This window comes from Hemicordylus capensis, chromosome 3 (genome assembly GCF_027244095.1).
Source record: "Hemicordylus capensis ecotype Gifberg chromosome 3, rHemCap1.1.pri, whole genome shotgun sequence".
Lineage (NCBI taxonomy): Eukaryota > Metazoa > Chordata > Lepidosauria > Squamata > Cordylidae > Hemicordylus > Hemicordylus capensis.
The window spans coordinates 3,147,475-3,166,975 of record NC_069659.1 but is presented as its reverse complement, the minus strand read 5'-3'; the positions used below and the strand labels follow the sequence as shown (position 1 = coordinate 3,166,975).

At 52.2% G+C, this 19,501-nt stretch overlaps 1 protein-coding gene across 6 annotated transcripts in view; it reads right to left on the bottom strand.

The window, feature by feature from the left end:
• Window positions 1–19,501, bottom strand: part of ARAP1 (ArfGAP with RhoGAP domain, ankyrin repeat and PH domain 1) — a 192,906-nt gene that overhangs the window by 36,726 nt on the left and 136,679 nt on the right. For 5 of the 6 annotated variants that reach the window (XM_053306340.1, XM_053306341.1, XM_053306343.1 and 2 more), the window contains 6 exons: window positions 17,307–17,489; window positions 9,384–9,558; window positions 3,847–3,981; window positions 2,451–2,586; window positions 1,749–1,851; window positions 327–516 (listed from right to left, as the gene is read on the bottom strand). In XM_053306340.1, coding sequence (XP_053162315.1) covers window positions 327–516; window positions 1,749–1,851; window positions 2,451–2,586; window positions 3,847–3,981; window positions 9,384–9,558; window positions 17,307–17,489 — 922 coding nt within the window. The remainder of the gene's footprint in view (window positions 1–326; window positions 517–1,748; window positions 1,852–2,450; window positions 2,587–3,846; window positions 3,982–9,383; window positions 9,559–17,306; window positions 17,490–19,501) is intronic. The other variant, XM_053306342.1, reaches the window with a different exon arrangement.

Sequence of the window (19,501 nt, the reverse complement as noted above, 5' to 3'; positions counted from 1 at the left end):
AGAACTAGCTGCATTTTATGTTCCCAATGTGTTGTATCAAAGGATTGGACCAGGGCTGCACAACATCAGCCCTCCAGCTGGTTTTGGACTACGACTCCCATCATCCCCAGCCCCAATGGCCAATAGGGATGATGGGAGTTGCAATCCAACACCTTCAGGAGGGCCAAAGTTGTGCAGCCATGGATTGGACCACTGGGCATGCAGTCAGCAAGCCTGCTGCTACGAGGACTAATTCTGCCAGCCAGACGGTACGGGGAGGGGGGGGAGGTGATCTATCTTTTGCCCTTTGGTCCTGGGGTTGCAGGGAGGAGGGGGGGGGTACTCACAGAGTTCCTGCAGCTTCCTCAGATGAACCGTCTCCTCGCCGCCCTCCAAGTAGGCGTAGAGGGTGGACTGCACCAGGGCAAACCAGCCCTCCTTGGCTTGCTCCAAGTTCAGGCCCCCCTTGTAGTGCAGTCGCCCGAGTCTCTCAAAGTCACGGCTCAGCAGGCCCTCAGCTGCCATGGGGAGGAAGGACTGGAAGGCAACCCCCAAGTAGTCAGAAGTGGCTTTGGGGGAGGGAAGGAGGGAGGGAGGGAAGGAGGGGGAAAGGGGCCCTTCCCCACACTGTGGGTGAATTGCCTACCACAGGGGTCCTCAGACTCATCTGGGTGACCTCAAACTCATTTGAGAAGAACCTTCTCAACGGTTCTCAAACCACGTCTGGGTCCCCAGATGTCGGTGGACTTCAATTCCCACAATACAACAGTAGGGCAAATTGTGGGTGGGGATTATGGGAGCTGAAGTCCAGCAACATCTGGGGACCCATGTTTGAGAACCCTGGCCTAGAGGAACATAGGAAGCTGCCATATACTGAGTCTGACCCTTGGTCTATCTAGCTCAGTATCACAGACTGGCAGTGGCTTCTCCAAGGCTGCAGGAAGGAATCTCTCTCAGCCCTATCTTGGAGATGCTGCCAGGGAGGGAACTTGAAACCTAGATGCTCTTGCCAAGGCGATTCCATCCCCTGAAGGGAATCTCTTGCAGTGCTCACACATGAAGTCTCCCTTTCATATGCAACCAGGGCAGACCCTGCTTAGCTAATGGGACAAGTCATGCTTGCTACCACAAGACCAGCTCTCCTCTCCGGGAAAAACCACTCTAGGGAGAGACACAAGCACACACACACACACACACACACACACACACACACACACACACCCCGGCCCAAGGACTTATATGAATGTATAAAGCTGCCTCCTGCTGAGTTCCTCCTCTGGTCCCTTGGTCCCAGCACTGTCTACTCTGACTGGCAGCAGCTCTCTGTGATCTTGGGCAGGAACTCTTCCTCAGCCCTGCTGCTCAAGACCCTTTCTCAGGGCTGAAGCCGCTCTGCTCCCCAATCCTACACAGCCATCTCAACCGACTGGCGCTCTTTTAGCTCTACTGTGTATCTAAATTTATCAGCTCTTACAGACTGTGTCATGAAACTCATGCAGAGGCTAAGCTATGAAAAGGTACGGCCAGGAGACCCGCCTTGTGAGTGGCCCTCCCCGTCTAGAGGTGTCAACACTGGCATCCCTCCCCGGCCAGCGGGAGGAGACCTTCTATTTGCTTGACTGCATCTAGAATCCTGCGGCCCTGAGTGAGCCGTGCCGTTCTGGAGCAAAGAGGCCCCTGGAGGCACAGGGGCGCTCCCACCTGAGCCCCAGAAAAGGTGCAACCCCCACCAGCCCCAGAGAGTGGAAAAGCTCCCAGGAGACCCTCACCTTGGCGATGCATTTGACCCACTCCTTAATGGCCTCGGGGCTGTCCAGTCCGAAGAGGTACAGTCGTTCCGATTCTATGTGCACCTCAAACGTGCTGACAAACCTGCAGCCAAGGAGAGGAAGGCAGAGTGTTGGCCAAGGGCAGAGACCATGCAGAATGCAGACGGGCCGCCTCTTAGGAGGGCGTGCAGGCTCAGCGCTCTGGGTGGGGCTCACCAAGAGACCAGAGGCATTTATGGGGATTGGGAGGCAGCTGCATGTCTACAGGGGTCCTCAGGACACCAGAGGAACGTATTGTAGGGAGCTGCTTTATACCAAGCCAGCTCATGGGTCCATTTAGCTGAGCACTGACTGGCAGCATCGCTCTCCGAGGTTGCAGGCAAGAGCGTCTCTCCCAGCCCTCCCTGGAGATGCTGCCAGGGAGTCAACCTGGGCCCTTCTGCAATGCTCTTCCGCTGAGCTACGGCCCCATCCCCTAAAGGGAACATCCTACAGTGCTGACGTGCAGACTCCAATCCAAATGCAAACCAAGGGAGGTCCTGCTCAGCAAAGGGGACATATCATGTTGGCTACCACAAGACCAGCTCTCCACCCTGCCAGGCCAGACCAAAGTGGGCCCATGAAGCACACACAGTGTGAGCTCTCTGTTTCTAGGAGGGCTGAGACCCAGGCAGGAAAGGAGGAGGAGGAGGAGCCCCTTACCCATGAGTGTCCGGAGGGTTATTCACAACACACGTGATCTCCTGCATCTTGATCTCTCCATTGGGTACCGTGTTGGTGTTGTTTTCATAGTAGCTGAAGATGCCGTCATGAAGGCAGCACCAGCGGCGGCTGAACTCTGAATGTGGTTAACAAAAACAAGCGTGTGTGTGGGAGAAGAGGAAGGAGAGGCAGAGGCCCGGTGCTACCAGAGAGGCCCCCAGCACTGCTATCTGGGATACACTCCAGGGTAATGCAAAGAACAATAGCTTTCAGTCAAGGCTGAGCCAAAATAGCATCCCATTCCCTGCAACTTCACAGCCCTATTTGGGAGCGGCAGCCCTCTCTTGCTTTTCATAAGACTCAGCTGTGCTGAGAATATGGAGTGGCCGAATAGCCAAATATAACTGACTACATGGCATCATTATGAAGTCAACTCAGAGTGAGGGCAGGAAGCACTGTCCTTACTCTGAATGGGCAAACAGCTGCTAAAGATCCTTACGTGGTTGGGAACATATTCCCAACCAATCAGAGAAGAGGAGGACGATACAATTTACCAAGCAACTCATAAGGACATAAGAAAAGCCCTGCTGGATCAGGCCAAAGGCCTGTCTAGTCCAGCATCTTGTTTCCCACGGTGGCCCACCGGATGCCTCTGAGAAGCTCACAGGAAAGAGCTGAGGGCATGCCCTCTCTCCTGCTGTTGCTCGCCTGCAGCTGGTATTTGGAGACATCTTGCCTCTGAGGCTGGAGGTGAACTCTTGAATGGAGCAGTGGACACAAGCGAACAGGCTGAAGACAGATAAATTCTGGAGGGCTTTCGAGGAACATTTCTCCTAATGTCCCCCTTTCCTGCCAAAAAACGTCTAATTAAGAATATCTGGCACTACTTTCAGCCACTAAGGCTGAGCCAACACAGAAAGGCATATCTCTAGGGCACTAGCAACTGCTCCAGGCACCGATTCTGACTCCTAAGACGCTTGGACCCAACATATCCAGGAATCCATCACCTTCCCTTATGTTCAGGGAGCTCTTTTAGGGCAGAATTCAAAGTCTGTGCCTACACAATCCAAATTCTGCACAGAAAAAAGCTGGTGGCCACTGTGGCTGGGGATTATGGGAGTTGAAGTGCAACAATATCTGGGGACCCAAGTTTGAGAACCCCTGGATTAGAGCTTCAGCATTTGAACATCCCAAACAAGCAGCGAGCAAGGAAGTGTCAGCGGCTAAAGCTCCCTCTCTCCACTTTTCTGAGCTCCATTCTAAGAGCTGGAGGGGTTTGCTAGCAACTGTTTTGCACAACCCTAAGAAAGCCGCTAGCACTAGGCTAGAGTGCCGGAACAAGGCCCCTGCCCGTACTCTGAAGCCGCTTCCTCGGTCCGTGATGAGGGCAGCTTACCTTCCCGGGATTTCCGTTCGTGGACCAGCTTTGCCATGGAGGGCGTCTTGTAGAGGAAGCCGTTGTGAGCGACAGAAGGCAGGACGACCGAGTAGTGCCTCTCCATGTTGGTCCCCATGTCCAGCTGAGGGGTCTCTGTGAACGCAAGGGAGAGGCAAGAGGGTCCATGAGGCACAGGTTGAAGGCACCGAGCTACAGAGCACTTGCCCTATCAGGCCGCTGCTCTTGGGGCCCCATTCCTGGCAGAGATGCTCCTTTGGCAGAGGTTACATGCAGGCAACACACACACACACAGAGCATTATCAGGAAACAAAGCGAGGAAAAATAGCAGACATGGAAATCCAAAGGCTGCCAACGATATGAAGTTTATTACAAAAGCATTTGCTATCCCCATGCATTGCAGCAAAACGGCCTAGCTTGCATAGGGAGCTGCCTTCTACTGACTCAGAGCTTGGGTGGATCTAGCTCAGTACGGTCTACTCTGACTGGTAGCAGCTCTCCAGGATTCCAGGCTGGGGTCTTTCCTAGCCCTACCTGGAGATGCTGCCAGGGATTGAACCTGTCACCTTCTGAATGCAAAGCAGAGGCTCAACCACTGAGCTAGGGGCCTTCCCCTGGCCTTAAGAACACAAGAACAGCCCTACTGCATCAGGCCAAGCCCGTCTAGTCCACTTGTTTCCCACAGTGGCCCACCAGATGCCTCTGGGGAGACCCACAGGCAAGAGGTATGTGCATGCCCTCTCTCTTGCTGTTGCTCCCCTGCAACTGGGACTGCGAGGCCTCTTGCCTCTGAGGCGGGAGGTGGCCCACAGCCACCAGACTAGTAGCCATGGATAGACCTGTCCACCATGAATCTGTCAAAGCCCCTTTTAATGCCATCCAAGCTGGTGGCCATCACCACATCCTGTGGCAAAGAATTCCACAAATTAATTATGCACTGTGTGAAAAACTACTTCCTTTTGTCAGTCTTAAATTTCCCAGCTTTCAGTTTCATGGGATGACCCCTGATTCTAGTGCTGTGAGAGGCGCAGAAAAATTTCTCTCTCTCTCTCCACACTATGCATAGTTTTATAGACTTCGGTCTATAAAGGGCAGCCACCTAGTGGCACAGTGGGGAAATGACTTGATTAGCAAGCCAGAGACTGCCGGTTCAACACCGACTCAACGGCACACTTTACCTCTATCTAGAAAAAGCACAGAAAGAGATGCTGCGGATGGCCAGGAATCCCATTCCTAATAGTATTCCAAACAGCCTGACCTAACATCCTTTTTAAGGGTCAGGGAGTATCACTCAACCTGCTCTAGCTTATTAGCATTAGCAATAGCACTCACATTTATATACCGTTCTATAGCTGGAAGCTCTCTAAGCGGTTTACAATGATTTAGCATATTGCCCCCCAACATTCTGGGTACTCATTTTACCGACCTCGGAAGGATGGAAGGCTGAGTCAACCCTGAGCCCCTGGTCAGGATTGAACTTGTAACCTTCTGGTTACAGGGCGGCAGTTTTATCACTGCGCCACCAGGGGCTCATTATTGGCATACATTCTGTGTTGATCTCCCACAGTTCCTTCCTATGGCCAGAGCTGGGCGGGTGACACTCTGGCTGATCACTCAATGCCCCTTGAGTCACTGGTTCAAGACCCACCATGGGCTCCAGGCCCATCAAATCTCAGGATAACGGTCTCTTTGCTCCCATTCCCCTCTGGTTCACTTCCACTTTTACAGAGTGAATCAATGGCTAACTGAAAGAGAGGAACAGAACCTCTGCCAAGATGAGAAGTTCTTGACTCCTCACCCTTTCATTCCAGGCACTCTGCAGAAAGTCTGATTCCGGTTAGCAGCCAAACTGATGTGCCAGAGAAGAGAAAAATAAGACTCTCTTGCTTCCACAGAGATGGGCTCTGGAATTTGCAGTTTCCCCTCAAATGCTGAATATGCATGCAAGCTGAAAACTGCTTCATTGGCTAGCGTTTAAACATTTTATCTTATAATTTTAACCAGGGATGGGGGTGAATATTTGAAATAAGGGTGCTCAAAAGTGCAAGCCCTCCCTCCCACTCAGATACTTGCAACCCACTTCTGAGTTGGGTCCTGAACCATTTGAGCCTTGAGTGAATTTTCTAAAACTATAATTCCTTTGAGCCTGGCAGGAAAGGATGTTTTCTGCACCTGTTCAGAAGCACCATTTCCATTTCACAGTCAGGCGGGGCAATTCCCAGTGCTAGTTAGCCCCTTTGCCCCACAAGCAAAGATAAAGGTTTCGCTTTTCTTTCTTTGCTTGCATTTCATTCCTTAAATCCTGTTACCCCTGAGAACTGAGCAAAGAAGCCCCTTTTAAAGTGACTATTCTCTTCTATTTAGCACAGGGAGAGCAACCGGCCCTCTCCAGCTCCCTCCCGTGGTGACTGCTGGTGTCTTCGTTGTATTTCCTTTAAGATTTTGAGCCCTTTTGGAACAGGGAACCATCTTGTGTATCTGTTTATTATTTTCCTAGGCAAACGTCTACGCGAAGTTGTGTTGAAAAGCTGTATGTAAATATTCACCATCATTGTTGTCATCGTCATGGTTAAATCAGGGATTCCCAAGCTTGGATCCCCAGATGTTGTTGGACTACAACTCCCATCATCCTCAGCCACAATGGCCATTGTGGTCATTTCAATCAAGGAATGAAACGCAAATGGCCATTGTGGTGGCAGATGATGGGATTGGTCGTCGGACAACATCTGGGGATGTTCCAAGCTTGGGAAACCTCAATGAGAAGGACCCCAATTCAAGCCCTGAAGCCCCTCAACACCTTGGACAAAATGTTATCCAATTCCCTCCAAGAAGTCTCTCCTTTGCTTGCACCCACCCCGTTGGCACCCACTGAGCGCGCAGGAGGCTGTCTAATCCACCAACTTCCTGGGCTCACGGCAGCCAACTCAAACAGCGGCGAGGCAAGGAGAGAGGCGATGCAAACCAGATGTCTCCAAACCCCCATCCAAGCCCTGCCCTGCACTCAGCAAGGCTGCCTGTTTTTTCAGCCTGTCTGTCTTTGTTGTTCAGTGTCTCAGACCAATCGCTGCAGCATCTCTCTTAGAGATAGGGGAACTTTTGCCTCCTCGCCAGTAATTTGTGCTGTCCAAAAAAAACCCAACAACCCAAGGGCGTGGAGAGGTGGAGGGGAGCAGACGATTGCCTCTCACTGGGATGGGCCAACTCAGCTCAGGGTTTTGCAGACATTTCCACGATCCCGCCAGTTTGGGAGCCAGAAGTATCCCTGGCCCAGTGTGAAAACGGACTAGTGAGTGGGGATGTCATGAAGCTGGGCTGGGTCCGTTTTCAGGGAGACGTTTGCACTCAGCGGCCCCCAGGTTCTACCTCGCTTGACCTCCCTGAAACATCTTTTAAGTTCCTGGAGGTGCTCCCTACTTCCTGCCATGCGAACACAGCTGAATGGGATTGTGTTTCTTTACTGACCCCAGGAGCACGCCGTTCGCGTTTCATTCAATACCAGCAACCTCAGAAGTTCAGTGTTTTGCCTGCCCATTGCAGACCTGTTGCCTGATTCTACCTGGAAAGAGGAGAAGGGATTACTTCTTGGAGCCACTGGGAAGGAAGTCCAGGACTCGGGCTGGGCTTCTGCCGGTTCATCTCGACCAAAGCAGCAGCACTCTGATCCGGTTCTACCATTTTTTGAAACAGGCAGGAGCACCCAAATAAGTGCTGCTAGGCAAATTCCTGCATTTTTTGCAGGCAGAAATTATTGGTTGGTCAAAGAAGCAGTTCTGTTTACAGCCAGGCTGCTTGCAAGACTCTTTCTCTCTCTCTCTGCCGCCACACCCTTCACATTTCCAAACTGAGGCCCCCAGACAATTCCCTCCTCTTCCTCCAGGAATCTTTCCCCTCCACCTCTTGGCAGAAGTCTCTCTTCTCTCAAATCCCCGGCTAAAAATGTGTTCAAAATCAATCTCATCATACAGGGATGGCCAGCCTAAGCTTCTGCAGCTGTTGTTGAACTGCAACTCCCAGCACCCCCAGCCTCAACAAACTGTGGCTGTGGATGATGGGACTTGTAGTTCAGAAACCACAACTTGGCTGGAGAGTCAAGCTTGCCTAGCTCTGCTCTAAGGCTTTATACAAGTGCTAAGTATGCTCAATATTACATGGGTCTGCATGGGGGACTCTTTTGCAAGATGAAATTTAGAACCAGTGAACGCAACCTGAAATCAGAGATGCCACGCATGAGCCAATCCGCAGGAGAAAACAAGAGTCAAACCACCCCAGGGGAGTGAGAGGGAGGTAAATCTAGCAGCCCGTAGATGGGTCCAGGCACACAGCCCATCCATTGCAGGCTGGGCTCGGGGCACACAGCAGCACCACATGGGAGAGAATCCCTGTTGACCATGAGTGGAGCAACGTCAGTCACCATTCAGGCCAGATGAGATGGTGCTAAGTCTGCAAATTCATTCCAGTCCATTTGTTGGGATCTGCGGGTGGAACTAATGGCACATTCCCAGCTCAGGTTTGAGAAGAGAAGGGTGCCTGGGGGGCCCACCCACTTCTAACCCCACAGCTGTCCATCCACGCAGGTGGCGGCCAGCGTGGCCAGCTCTGCAACAGGTGCAACACTACACCAACTCTGTGTCCACACAGGGGTGAGGTGGGCACTCCTTTCATGCAGCTTCCCCATGTCTGTTTTAGGACAGAAGAGCCAGAGAAACTGTGCAAGAAACGCAGCACCCAGAAAGAAATGCCCAGCAGAGAGACTGGAGATTTTGGCCTGTTGTGGTTCAATGTAACCCCAAAAAGTGAACAAATGCAAGTAACGGCAGTTCTTGGTTGTGCTTCCAGACTGTTGAGGGAAATGCACTCTGTACATCCCCAGAGGCACTCTCCCATCCACTGTTCTAATTTCCCATCTGATCACCATCTAAGCCTTATCCACACATTCTGTTCAACACACATAGGATCTGTCTACTGTATAGTGTACAGTCGTATAGTTCTGAATGAAGGTACAGTTATCCACACATTCTGTTCGGCACACGTGCACCTGTAGCCTTTCTATCTGTACCCTGCAACTGCCTGGACCTGCAGCCAGGTCCGCTTTTAAAACGAACGCAGGGACAGTCACCCGCACAAAGGCGTACAGACCCCCGTATGCACACACAACGTCATGGCTGGATACGGCTCCCGTCCTGCACAACGTCTGCAGCTCCGATGCCTCTGAAAAGCTCACGAGAGGTGCACAACAGAGAGAGAGGCGGGGCCGTCTTCTGGCCCCCCACCCCACCCCCCAGCCTCAGAGGCAGCCTGCGCTGAGCCATGGCCAACTGCAGCCTCAAGCGGAGTCCTTGTTAATTGGGATGCCGTCTACTTTCCTTCCCTTCCCTTCCCTTTCTCCACTGGGATGCCCTTGACTTCCCCACTCCCAGCCTCTGCCCATTCCCTCAGGCACTGGCTGCAGCTCAGCTAGAACGCGCGCGCGCACCCGCCCCTGTTTGCAGGCACAGGCACGGATCCTCCCGGCCCCTCCCCGGGGGGCGGCCTCTTACCTGAGGTCTTGTTCTGCAGCAGGAACTCCACTTGCAGCCTCTGGCCGGCTTGCTCCGCTAAGGCGAGGGGGGACGGGTAGCCGGGGTCCCCTGAGCAGCAGCTCACCTCCGCTCCGCAGAACAAGAGCGAGAGCGTCTCCGCCAGGTCGCGGGTGGTCACAGCCACGCAGAGGGCCTGTGGGGGGGGGGGGGCGGCAGAGAAGCGTCAGCAGGCGGGGCGGGCGGGGGGGGGGGAGAGAGCTGAGAGCCAGGCACGGAGGGGAGTGGAAGCCCACCGCCGCAGACCGCGGGGAGGCTCAAGGGCCCCCAGGCCGAGGCTGGAGGGCACCCCCGGGAGGGAGGGAGCGCAGCGAGGCACACCAAGAGGGAGCCTGACGGGGCGCGACGGAAGGTTTGCAGCGCGGACGGACCTCTGCTCCCCTGGATGAAGTCAGGAGGCCAGAGAGGAGGCGGCGGCCTCTTTATAGGGAGAAAGGAGGCCGGCCAGCCAGCCCACGGGTGGGATTCCAGAGTCCCCAGGACGGCCTGGTCAGCGGCCAGAAGGGCCGAGGGTGGGGATCGGACTTCCGTGCAAGCGAGAATCAGAGAAGCCTCCGGGGGAGGGGAGGGGGAGCGGCTGGAGCCATTCGATCCAGCCCGACCGACCCGAGCTCCTCCGGGCAGCACAGCATCTCCACGCCCTGCAGAAGTTAATTAGGCTCCCTTCCCCCAACTTGGCCTCAAGTAAGGCGCAGGCTACGAAAACACCCAGCCAAACATGCTGGGGCTGCTGCTGACGCCGCCGCCGCCGCTGGAGTTTTCGGGCCATCCCGAGCTTGCCCCCTGGGCATGATTGACGACCTGTCCAGGCAAGGTGGGGCCATGCCGGGAGTTTGGAGAGGAAGCACCCCACCGCTGTGCTCCTTGGTCCCCAGGCTGCACACCGCCTGCGCGACTCACCAGGCCCAACGCAGCCCCTAAGCGCTTGACAATAAGCCACCTCTGTTTCTGCCCTCCCGGGATCGCAAAGGCAGGGAGGTTGCCAAGACCCATGGTCCGTGGCCGGCAGAAAACCCGCAAGCTCCCTCCCGCTGCTATAACTGCAGCTCTGCTCTCCTGGAGGCCTTACTGTCATGCAGTCTCAAGTGGCTAGTCCTCATGTTCAAGGCTCCCCGCTCTGTCACTGCCACCTCCTTTCTGCCTTCTGGGTCTCCTTCCCCAGCTTTTGCCTCTCTGTCTCTGAACAAGCAGGTCCGCTTGCCTCTCTCCATGGCACCATGAACGCCTCCTTTTCCTCAGAAAAGCTTCTCCTAAGCACACCCCTCCTGCTAAGCCTACCTGCCCCGCTCTTCTGCAGCCACCAAGTCCTTCACTAGCCCATGCTCAGTAACATGAAGTGTGCCGTCAAGTCCATTTCGACTCCTGGCGCCCACAGAGCCCTGCGGTTTCCTTTGGTAGAATACAGGAGAGATTTGCCATGGCCTCCTCCTTCGAGGTATGCTCAGTACTCTTGGCTAAATTGTGCCTTGTTTGTCCCACAAAGGAGGAACTTTCTGGAGGAGGCTTCAGTGCAAGGCTGTTGCTAGATACTGCCACACCTAGCAATCTGGCATGGGCTGAGGTACAGAGCGGTGTCAGCATTTGTATCATCTGCCTTAGACTGTTGCAGAGAAATTATGTCTTCCCAGGACTCAAAAGCAGCCATTTGCTGTTGCTAGAATAATAGAATTTCCCCAGTAGCGGCTTCTCCTAACAAGCCGGGGGGGGGGTGACAAAGGAGACAATGGCTCTTCTCAATCTTGCACTGCCTGCAGGCTGGCTATTCATCAGGCAGAGCTGTAGCTCTACCTGATGAATAGCCAGACTGCAGGCAGGGTGGCTTTTGGGTAGGGTGGGAGAGAGAGAGAGAGCAGTTATCCAAGCTGCCTCCTTTGGTGCCCCCCCACCCCCGCTCGTTAGGATGAGCCCCTGTTATGGAATTGCCCCTTATCCCAGGGCTCCTCAGCCTTGGGTGCCCAGATATTGGACTATAACTCTCATCATGCAAAATGGCTGAAGGCCATCTGGGCTGGCGATGAGAGAGGAGTTGTAGTGCATCAGCATCTGGGGTCTACATTCTGGCCTGATTCTAGACCTCAGAGCAACATTCCAATCCTAAAATTCTATTATTCTAAAAGTCTATGATTCTACCCTCTAAGCAAGGAAGATGGAGTTTGGCTGGATGTGAAGGAAATCAGCTGGATTTTAAAAGTTTGGTCAACTATCTTGATGGATGCCATATGCGAGTCCTAAAAACCGCACTGGAGCAGTTTATTTGCACAGATTGATGATGTGTGCTATTCACAGATCATTCATACTTATGACCATCACTTGTACATCTGAACCCAGGGCTCCCAGATTATGTTGGACTGCAACTCCCATCATCCCCAGCCAAAGGCCATTGTGGCTTGGGCTGATGTAGTCCAATGGGGACCCAAAGTTGGGAGCCCCCGAGGTAGCAGAGACCAGGCTGTAGAGTGGGGCAAAAGGAGTTATAATGGGTCAGCACTGAGAAGCACTTCATCCACTTTCCCCTCTAAATGGAACATAGGAAGCTGCCACATACGGAGTCAGACCCTTGGTCCATCTCGCTCAGTATTGTCAGCACAGACTGGCAGCGGCTTCTCCAAGGTTGCAGGCAAGAGTCTCTTTCAGCCATGTATTGCTTTGTTGTGAACTGCCCTGAGACCTTGGTTTGGGGCAGTATATAAATATGTTAAATAAATAAATAAATAAATAAATAAATAAATATCTTGAAGATGCCACCAGGGAGGGAACCTGGGACCTTCTGCATGCAAGCAGGCAGGGGCTCTTCCACTGAACTAAGGCCTCATTCCCTAAGGGGAATATCTTACAGTGTTCACACATGTAGTCTCCCATTCAAATGCAAACCAGGGCAGACCCTGCATAGCAAAGGAGGCCATTCCTGCTTGCTACCACAAGACCAGCTCTCTCGTCTGGGACAAGGCCTGCCCGATGGGCTGTAGCCAAGAGAGATTGGCCTGGATCCCAAAGAGGGTTTGTCTAACCCTTGTTTCTGTTAGATTGGCTTTGTCTATCAAAAAGGCAGAACCAGGAGCCTCAAAAGAGGGCTGTATCATAGTAACGGCTCTGTTGTACCAAGAGGAGAAATTTCTCTTTTTGTTTTAGAGCTCCCAGGAAATCCTGGGGTGATTTCTTGCTCCTTTGTTCTGAGACGGGCATGTGGGCCTCTCCCCTTTTAAAAAAGGGAGGCAGCAAAGGACTATTTCCAGCAAAGAGTACAAAGAGGGGACCTTCTCTCCAAAAAACTGTCTAAGAAGCTTCCATTGTTTATCTCTGAACTTCTTTCTTTTTTTACTTTCAAAACATCCTCTAAAACACTGATTTCCTTAAATATAAATACAATTTTACGCACACATGCGCACGTGCACATGCACAAACACACACACACACACCCTTCTATCCATCTGCAACATCTTGCCAATCATTCTTTTCCATCACCTGCCCTGGAACAGTCTGCTACCTTGCGAGCTGTGTGTGCTCATACAGCCTTTTTTTAAAAAATCCCAACAAATGTGTTGCTGATGAAGGTGTAAGCTAAAATGTTCAACTAAAATCTGGTTTCCTCTTATTATCTCCTGTTGAGTCTTTTTTTCTTTCTTTCTTTTTTTTGCATGCACACACCGCTGCCTTGGCAGACATGCTGCTAAGAAAGTTTGGGGTCCTCTGCTAGTTTTGGGGTTCCTTTTGGTTCTTTAACTGAGCATACAGAATATCAGAAGGCTTTCTCACCACCGTGGGGTAGGGGTGGCTGGTTGCATTAAAAAAAAAAAAAAAACCACCTGTTTTGAGTTCTTAGAAATTCCATGCATAAAAATCATTCTAGTGTTGGGGGTCCTGGCATCAGCTCCCCCAGGGATTCTAATCGGTTCTCTGTCACTGCAAAAGCCCATCGGAACCTAGGAAGCTGCCCTATACGGAGTCAGACCCTTGGTCCATCTAGCTCAATACTGTCTACACGTGATGTGAATTCGGTTCGTCCCTGGGTCCGCCTTTTAGCCAATCAAACAGACACAGTGGGAATCTCTTTTGAGGCGTTTATTGCTACTGCAGATTAGCAAGGTATCCAGTGGGCTTCGGCTCTGCACTGAATACAAATTGGTTATAGGTGCATCTTACATTTATACAGACAATCAGCAGCTACCCGAGGGCAGTCCCTAACTGCATTTCCAATCCAACCCAATGGTGACAGAACATCCATCTGCTACCCTGTCCTGTGCTCGAGGAAGAGGGCCCAATGCAAAGTTCATCTTCCTGCTCCTAAGTGCTATAGGAGAGGGATAGACAACAAATGCCTGAAGACTGCCACTTTTCTCTGGAGTCATACATGCAACAGCATCTCCCCAAGCTGCAAAGCCCTGGAACCATCCTACCTGGGTAAGACACCTTGCCAAAGACACCATTTCAAATTCTGCCCAAGACACTATTTCAGATTGCCCACAAGGGGGGGGAGTCAAGGCTCCCAAACACCTGAACATTCGAGCTTGTCTATGGACACTAGCCAAACAAGCCAACCGAATTCACATCACACGGACTGGCAGCGGCTCTCCACGGCTTCAGAGCCTTTCCCAGCCCTGCCTGAGACTTGACCCAGGACCTCCAGCATGCAAGCAGATGCTCTACACCTCAGCCATGGCCCCATCCCCTAAAGGGAATGTCTTGCAGCAGGGCCCTAAAATACTAGCCCATGTGTTTTAGAACACTTTGTTAAAACTCTTTTCTGCTCCAAGCAACAAAGCTCTCCTGGAGCCCTCAAGAGCTCCAGGCCTCTTTCCACACGCATTTACAGCTTCCTGACTGCTCTCAGAAGCCAGGCTATTTCCTAGGTATTGCAGAGAGGAGAGTCCCAGCTCCCCACTTCCCTCCAACGGCTCTCCGCCCCCACTCCAGTGTTCCAGGAGTCCCCACCCTCCCGTCCCTGGGACTGGAATGAAAAGGTCCTCCGGGTGGCCCTCTGAGCAGCACCCGATCCAGAGACTTGGGCTGCCAACACAACCCATTCCAATATGGAAATAGAGTGAAAAACCACTGAAATTCAGTTGTTCGTGAAATTTTTCTTGCATACTGCCTGCCCCAAAGACTCTAAGTGGTGAACAATAAGAACAACCGTAGCAAGAGTTTTTAAAAAAAAAATTAAAAGGCAAAAGCCTGGCAAAAAAGGTAGGTCTTGAAAAGGGCCTTGAAAGCCACCAAGGAGGGGGCTGAACAAATCTGCGGGGGAAGGATGTTCCAAAGAAAGGGGGTGGCCACGGAGAAGGCACCACACACGACACCAGGGCCCGGGACACTAAGGAGGGCCAGCTGAGAAGACCTCACAAGATGGGATACAACCGGCCGAGAGAGGCGATCCCGGAGATATACAGGTGCTAAGCCCATATAGGTTTTGTAGGTGAGAAGCAGCACTTTGAACTGGACCCGGAAGTGAACAGGCAACCAGTGCAGCGACCATAAAAGAGGTGTGGCACTATCAAATCTACGGCCACCCATGAGGAGGCTTGCCGCTGCATTCTGGACTAGTTGAAGCTTCCGGATCGTTTTCAAAGGCAACCCTAGGTAGAGCGCATTACAGTCATCCAAACGAGAGGTAGCAAAGGCATGGGTTACTGCTGCCAGGGTCACCTTAAGTGGCGCAGCAGGGAAATGCTTGACTAACAAGCAGAAGGTTGCCGGTTTGAATCCCTGCTGTTTCCCAGGGAAACACCTATATCGGGCAGCAGCGATATAGGGAGATGCTGGAAGGTGGAATCATCTCATACTGTGTGGGAGGAGGCCATGGTAAACCGCTCCTGTATTCTACCAAAGACAACCACAGGGCCAGGAGTCGAAATCAACTTGATGGCACACTTTACTTTACTTTACTTTACTTTACTTTACTTTACTTTACTTTACTTTACTTACTGTTGCCAGGACCTGCCGGACGAGAAAAGGCCATAACAGGCGAACCAGCCGAAGCTGGGCAAAGGCACCCCTGGCCACGGCCTCCACCAGCTGCTCAAGCAGGAGCCGCAAGACCAGAAGGACCCCCAGATAATGAACCGTCTCTCTCAAGGGAAGCACAACCCCGTCAGGAGATCAATTCACACACAGCAATTGGCCAGATCGCAGACTGAACAAGAGCAACTCGGTCTTGGAGGGATTGAGCCTGAGCTTGTTTTGGCCCATCCAGGTCCTGACAGCCTCTAGGCACTGAGCCGGTTTTGTCTTGGAAATATGCTTCCGGGTGGAAAAGGAAAAGCACAGAGACACCAGGTCACTGACTCCGCTTCTCCAGGTCACCAGCAGCAAACGCTTGACCCAACCACATTTTTAGCCTCGGGACCACAGTAGGTTGTCTCCAGGTTCAGAAGCAGGACGACTCCGAATATCACAACACGCAGGGAGCAACGGCAGGAGAGGGGGCCTCATGCCTTCACCTCTGGATTGCGGGCCTCCCAGAGGCATCTGGTGGGCCACTGGGGGAAACAGGGTGCTGGGCTAGATGGGCCTTGGGCCCGATCCTGCAGCAGGGCTGGTCTTCTGTTCTTATGCAGTTCCAGGCTTTTGGAAGCTCCCGCTCCCAAACAGACTATAGGGAGAACGACAACCACACAGTGCGGCAGTAGCAGCTCATCTGAAGGAGCCAGGGAGGGGCCAAAGGAGGCAGCTCAGGTTGCTCCTCTCTCACTTTCAACCCCTGCACTGTGGTGGGGCAGTGGAAGAGCAGGTAGGACAGCTTACCTCGTTCTTAAAGCTATCACTCGCCTCCTGCTGAAACGATTCAGCTGCGGCCACCCGAATAGTGCCTCTAATGAGGCACCGAAACTATTCAGGCACATCCCTACCCCCAACTCGCTAAGATGAGCTTCTACCACAATATGGACACCGCACACAGACACACATGGCTGCACCACCCAATAGGCAGAAGGAAACAGAAGCAACTTTCAGCTTGATATGCAAAAGTCACTTTAGTTTTCAATGGAAGTCTTTTGCGTGGTTGGACATCCATGCCACTGTTCATGGTGGTGAACATAAGAAGGGTCCTCCTGTGCCAGACCAAGGGGCCATCTCGTCCAGCATCTTGCCAGGTGCCTCCCAGAAGCCATAAGGACATGGAGGCAACGATCCTCTCCTCTGCTCTTGCTCTCCAACAATTGGTCTTCAAGTGGTATACTGCCTCTGAACCTGGAAACTCCACAGACCCCATCATCACTAGTAGTCATTGGTAGACCCATCATCTGTGGAAATGTCTAACCAACCCATGTGATGGGGCTTTTATAGAAAGCACCCATGAGGGAAGTCTAAGGTTTATTCACATTTCCTTTTTTAAAAAATGAACCACTTAAACTCAACTGCAAGGCGCAAGGACGAGCAAAAGGCATTCAGAACAAATCTAAGGTCATTAAGTGTGCAAGGAGAATAAAAACTAGTAGAATGACACAAATTTATGCATATTTGTCTAGCTGGTTCCAGGTGTCTTTAAAATGTCAGCATTGGGGATTGATTTGCACAATCCTTTGCACAGTATATTAGGCTGGGGGGTTCTCCTGTTTAGGTCCAGACGTTGCTGGACTACAGCTCCCATCATCCCCAGCTGCAGCAGCCTTTGGCATTGGGTGTTGTGGTCCAACATCATCTGTGGACACAAGCTTGGGGGTCCCTGGCCAAGGCATCCTGCCCAGAATTATACCTGCCCCAGGAGTCCCAAGCCATAAACAGAGGAGGCTTCCTCCTCCCCGATTCTACGCATATGACATCATCATCATTGGTATCCACATGTCATCATCAGTATCCATATGACATCATCTGCCAGTCTGCCCACCTGAACCTGCCCTTATGAAGAGGCCTGGGAGGGGGGGGGCGGCTCCTCCCCTGTTGGCAACCAACCTTGTTCAGCTCGTCCTGGTTCCCGAAGAGCGGGTGGTACCGGCGGTATTTGCCCTCCCTGTATTTGGCCACAAGGAAGTGTCTGCGCTCCTGGCTCCCGCTCGTGGGGCTGATGGCCTCGCTGGGGGGGACGTTGGCAGCCCAGAACTGGTTGGCCACGGCATTCCCAACCTGGAGAAAGAGCTGAGGATGCAAAAAACGCAGCAGTAAGAAGGCTGGCTGGCCAAGGGTGGCATCTGGTTTCCAAGCATGAGGATAACGTGCTCTCTAACTGCCTGGAGGCCTCAAGGAGCTCTCGCCCACTCCTTGGCTCTGGCACACAGAGTCAGGATTCTGACCCTGGACACCCATATGTTTAGGGGAGTTTAGCCCTAAAACACAGCCCTAAACAGTTTGGGCCCTGGGAATTTAAGGGAACGCCTTCTTCGTCATGAACCCCACCGTCCACTGAGATCTGCTGGAGAGGTCTGTCTGCAGCTGCCACAGGCTTGTCTGGTGGCCACTCAGGGACGGGCCGTCTCCGCAGCTGCCCCGAGGCTTTGGAATGCGCTCCCTGCTGAAATAAGAGCCTCCCCATCTCTGACAGCTTTTTAAAAGTCTTTAAAGACGCATCTCTTCTCCCAGGCTTTTAATTAATGTTGTTTTAATGGTTTCAATGCTGTTTTAAAATATTATTTTAAAATTTTAAAATTGTTGTAATGTGTGTGTTTCCCCCCTCCCCATTTTTGTCTTAACTAAGGCTGTACTTTGTTTTTATCCTGTTGTAAACTGCCCAGAGACGTAAGTTTTGGGCGGTATAAAAATGTTTAAATAAGTAAGTAAGTAAGTAAGTAAGTAAGCATATTCCACTTTTCAACAAAAGTTCCCAAAGCAGTTTACATAGATATACATAAATAAATAGGATGGCTCCCTGCTCCCAAAGGGCTCACAATGAAGACAGCTGTGCTGGTGCAGGAAGATCACATCACTGAACAAAGTCACGGGGATCCTCAGAATGGCATTTTGGCAAAAGATCTCAGTGTAACGTAAAGGCGCGTGCCACACCTTCCGAGGCCTGTCTGTGGTGCCCGCAGGAGGCAGAGGCTTTGGGGTGTGCTTTGGCTTCTTGTCCTCATCCCTTATCATTCCTCAGGCATGGTCTGGTCTGCTTTTAATGTTAAACTGGACTCCCAAGTGCTGTGGGGCTTAAGGCATGCGGAGCGGAGGTGAACTGCTCAACATGGAGTCCCAGCCTGATCTCCAGTCTAACGACGACATGCTGGTGCAAATGTGCTGCACCCGTGCAGGGAGCAGATCCCACCCTGACCTTCACCTTGCATTATCCCCCCTCCACCGCCATTACACACGTCTCCTGTTGGAAGCCCATCCCCCCCCACCCCCCAGACACACACTACTTTTCTAGGTCACTGATGAGAGTATTGACCATGGCAAAGGCGATGATCGATCCTGGTGCAAGCCCTCCTCCGAAAACTAATTGGGTGCCATTTCTGCAGGGTTCAAGACCTGATTGAAACGCCATGGCCTGGTGGCCTCTTCTCCAGCATATGAAGGGCAGGGGGATTCCTACCTTGGGGTGGCATTCGCCTGTAACAAACTGGCTGCTTGAACTTGCCTTTACTCCTGCAGAACTAGCCATGCCATGGCTTCAGAGGGCCTTAAGGCTGCTTTGCGCATCAGCCACCTTTTCAAGCCAAATGCTTCTGGAGACATCCTAGTCTCACTTTATGTACTTAGCAATTGCCATTTTTGACCCTTCCGCAACCCAGGCCCCCACATCTTTGCCACTCAAACTTCGACCCCTGGCTCCTCCCCCATCCACATCTTGTCTGCCTGTTTATACTGCAAAGCTTCTCGGCCAAGGCAGGATACTGACGCTTCTGTGTGCAGGGCCAAGCACATCACTGGCCCCAAGGAAGCCCTTAGTGGTACCAGCAGTAGCAGACATGAAGCTCTTCCACTCACACTTTTCATAGCTTTAAGATGAGAAACAGTGGAAGGAAACATAGAACATAGGGACATAGGAAGCTGCCATATACTGAGTCAGACCCTTGGTCCATCTAGCTCAGTATTGTCTTCGCAGACTGGCAGCGGCTTCTCCAAGGTTGCAGGCAGGAGTCTCTCTCCCAGCCCTATCTCGTTGGAGATGCTGCCAGGGAGGGAACTGGGAACCTAGATGCTCTCCCCAGAAGAGTGGC